This window comes from Triticum aestivum, chromosome 7B (genome assembly GCF_018294505.1).
Source record: "Triticum aestivum cultivar Chinese Spring chromosome 7B, IWGSC CS RefSeq v2.1, whole genome shotgun sequence".
Lineage (NCBI taxonomy): Eukaryota > Viridiplantae > Streptophyta > Magnoliopsida > Poales > Poaceae > Triticum > Triticum aestivum.
This window is the reverse complement of record NC_057813.1, coordinates 706,573,060-706,575,837: the sequence shown is the minus strand read 5'-3', so window position 1 is coordinate 706,575,837 and position 2,778 is coordinate 706,573,060. Positions and strand designations below refer to the sequence as shown.

At 40.3% G+C, this 2,778-nt stretch overlaps 1 protein-coding gene across 1 annotated transcript in view; it reads right to left on the bottom strand.

The window, feature by feature from the left end:
• Positions 1–1,203: 1,203 nt before the first annotated feature.
• LOC123161760 (uncharacterized) overlaps positions 1,204–2,778 on the bottom strand; it is a gene marked incomplete in the record, with an annotated part of 8,173 nt that continues 6,598 nt past the window's right edge. The window contains 2 exon segments of the mRNA XM_044579556.1: positions 1,204–1,738; positions 2,723–2,778. Of these exon segments, the coding sequence (XP_044435491.1) occupies positions 2,726–2,778 (53 nt within the window).

The window sequence follows — 2,778 nt, the reverse complement described above, 5'->3', positions numbered from 1 at the left end:
GAACACTGAATCTGTTTGTTTCGTGTCATTTGTAACATCGTTGAATGATGATATGGTCGAGGGAGCTGCTCCTGACCCTGAGGTTTTCATTCATCTTGGGAGATTCAGGGCAAGTGCTTAATGTCGGCTGACAACGAGGGACCTGTTTGGTTGCTGCCCGTTCTATGATCAGGTTGCAGATACAAGTTTGATGTTTCACTTAGGCCTGCAAACACGGCATCCTTTGGTCTTGGATGAATGATGGACCAGTAGCTTGTGCCACGGGAGACAGGACAGAGGAAGCTCTGCAAGAAACCATAGAATCTGAATGCTGCCACCGTTGGTCCGTTGCTGATAGGATCTCCCATGACTGAAACTGTTAATTTCATTGTCACATTCTTAGGTGCGGAGCAACCACATCCATGTACCTGATTTAGGTGACAAGGCTAGGCCACTCCCAAGCTCAAATCGACACCACAAAAACTAACCAAACACCAAGCCCCCCATCATGCAATACACAAAAATCACTTCTAGGTTGAGAAGAAACTGAGATGCACCTGCCCTTGAGAGCTACCCCCTACGCCCCGTCTGTTCTTCCTCGCCCCCAAGCCCCCCACCATGCAAACAGTAAATATACAGAAAGTACTTTGAAGTAGCATAAAAACAACAATAACATTGACATATGACCAGCCAAGTGAAATTCTATAGATCATCAGGCACTATATATCTTGCCAGCAAAGGTGATCACACCTGCTTCTGGTGACAATTCCACGCTATCGAAACAGCAATCACTCTGAAGTGAACTCACAAAGCTGACCTCTTATCGACTCTACTGAATCTAAACTAACAAAAAGACAGAAGTTTTGTGTATATATTGGGTGGTCTGTTCGAGATCTTAATTACGAGCTAAAACAAACAAATTATAGGCGCTTATGTAGTATCACAGTGGTAATATTTTGAATTTTACACAGTGGTAATATTGGTCTCAGCTGAATTTGAAACATGCGGTTCCAAACACTCGCTTCAGTGTGTCTAGCATCGGAGTTTGAATTGCATACCCAGTTATTCAGTGTACATATATTCGAGATCTTATGAGCTACTCAGTTGAATTTGAAACAAGCAAATTATAGGCGCTTATGTAGCATCACATTGGTAATACTGATCTCAGATGAATTTGAAATGCGTGACAGCAAACACTCGCTTCAGTGTGCTTAAAATTGCAAGTTGAAACACGTGTTGGGATATATATCCCGCACATCAACATAAATAAATGAGTCACTTAATCGCACAGAATTGGTACGTTTATGTTGCAGGTGTTCATATACTAGCTAGCCCACATCAAATTCCTTATCCTGTTGTACTCCACAAAATTCATCTTACAGAATTGCTAATGCATTAATGCACAATCACCTGAAACCACCGCTGGACAGGAACGCTTTCAGAGTCTCTCATAGTTGTGGAAAACACCCGACTTGCAGGTGCACATCAGCTACCTCTACCACAGTTGTTGATTGACTGAAAAATTAATTTCACTGTCACATTCTTAGGCACAGAGCAGCCACATTGATGTTACAGTAACCGAAGCTAGAAGTGGCATGAAAACAAGGACAAAATATACATGACCATAGCCAAGTGAAATCATGTAGATTGCCAGGTTCCATCTTGTCAGAAATATGACCACAAGAGCGAGAACTCTACGCTATCGGTACCTCAGTTGCTTTGAACTCAGAAAGCTGATCTGATAACATCTTCACTGAATCTGGACAAACAAGACAAAAGCTCAGACAACACACAAGGTTTTCTGCCCAATTCATGAATACTAATTCAAGCTTAAAGGAACAACATTTTAGGTACTTAACCAGTATCACAGAATAACATAATATTGATTCAACTGAACTCGAAACATGTGATCGCAGACACTCACTTCAGTGTCTGTAATGCAAGCTGGGATACACAGAAGGACAGAGGCATGCTGACATGAAGGAATCAGTCCTGAAAACGCCCTACAGAATTGGTGGTTTTGTATTGCAAAAGTTCATTTACTGCCTAGCACCTAGCAGTATAATAAACTTCTAACTAAAGAAAGAAACATACTGGGGGGTTTGGTAGGAGAACCTACACAATAGGTCTACTGTCCCATTACGAGAATGAGTCACAAAAAGGAAAGAAACACTAATTGGCTGCTCCCTCTAATTCATATTACAAAGTTGCTAACACACAATCACCTGAAAACTCCTAAGTTTCAGTCAATCATCTGAACCAATGTGATTTGCTTTGAGATTAGAACAGGTAAGTATCTAAGGATGGCTGAGAGATTGACAGCAATATAGAAGAATTTCAGTTGCCTCTGCAATGATAAGCTAGTAAAACTCTGATCTTATGAGGTTGAATTTTTCTATTCCAACCTCTCTGAAAAAAATTCTCTTCACCATTTTCATAGCTCTACTGTTGTCAGTTAGGCAGATTTACAAAACAAAACTGAGACAAAATTTTACATGTGTAGATGACTAAAAGAAAACTTTTGCCATGCCTTATATCTATCAAAAGAAATGTGTACAAAATGAGTTATGCATGACTCAATGAACTTTCTCGAGGTTCAAACAATTCAAACTGGATCAACACTTGTATTCCGGCTACATTAGCTTGACCATCAAAACTACTACTAATGAAAAATCACGCGTTATACAAGTTGTGTGATACTGATACTTACAAAGTGAGGGACATGATGGAATAGAAATTCTACCACTTATATTGCCCGTGAAGACAACAGCGATGGTGGAAAGTCGGCATATATGTGTG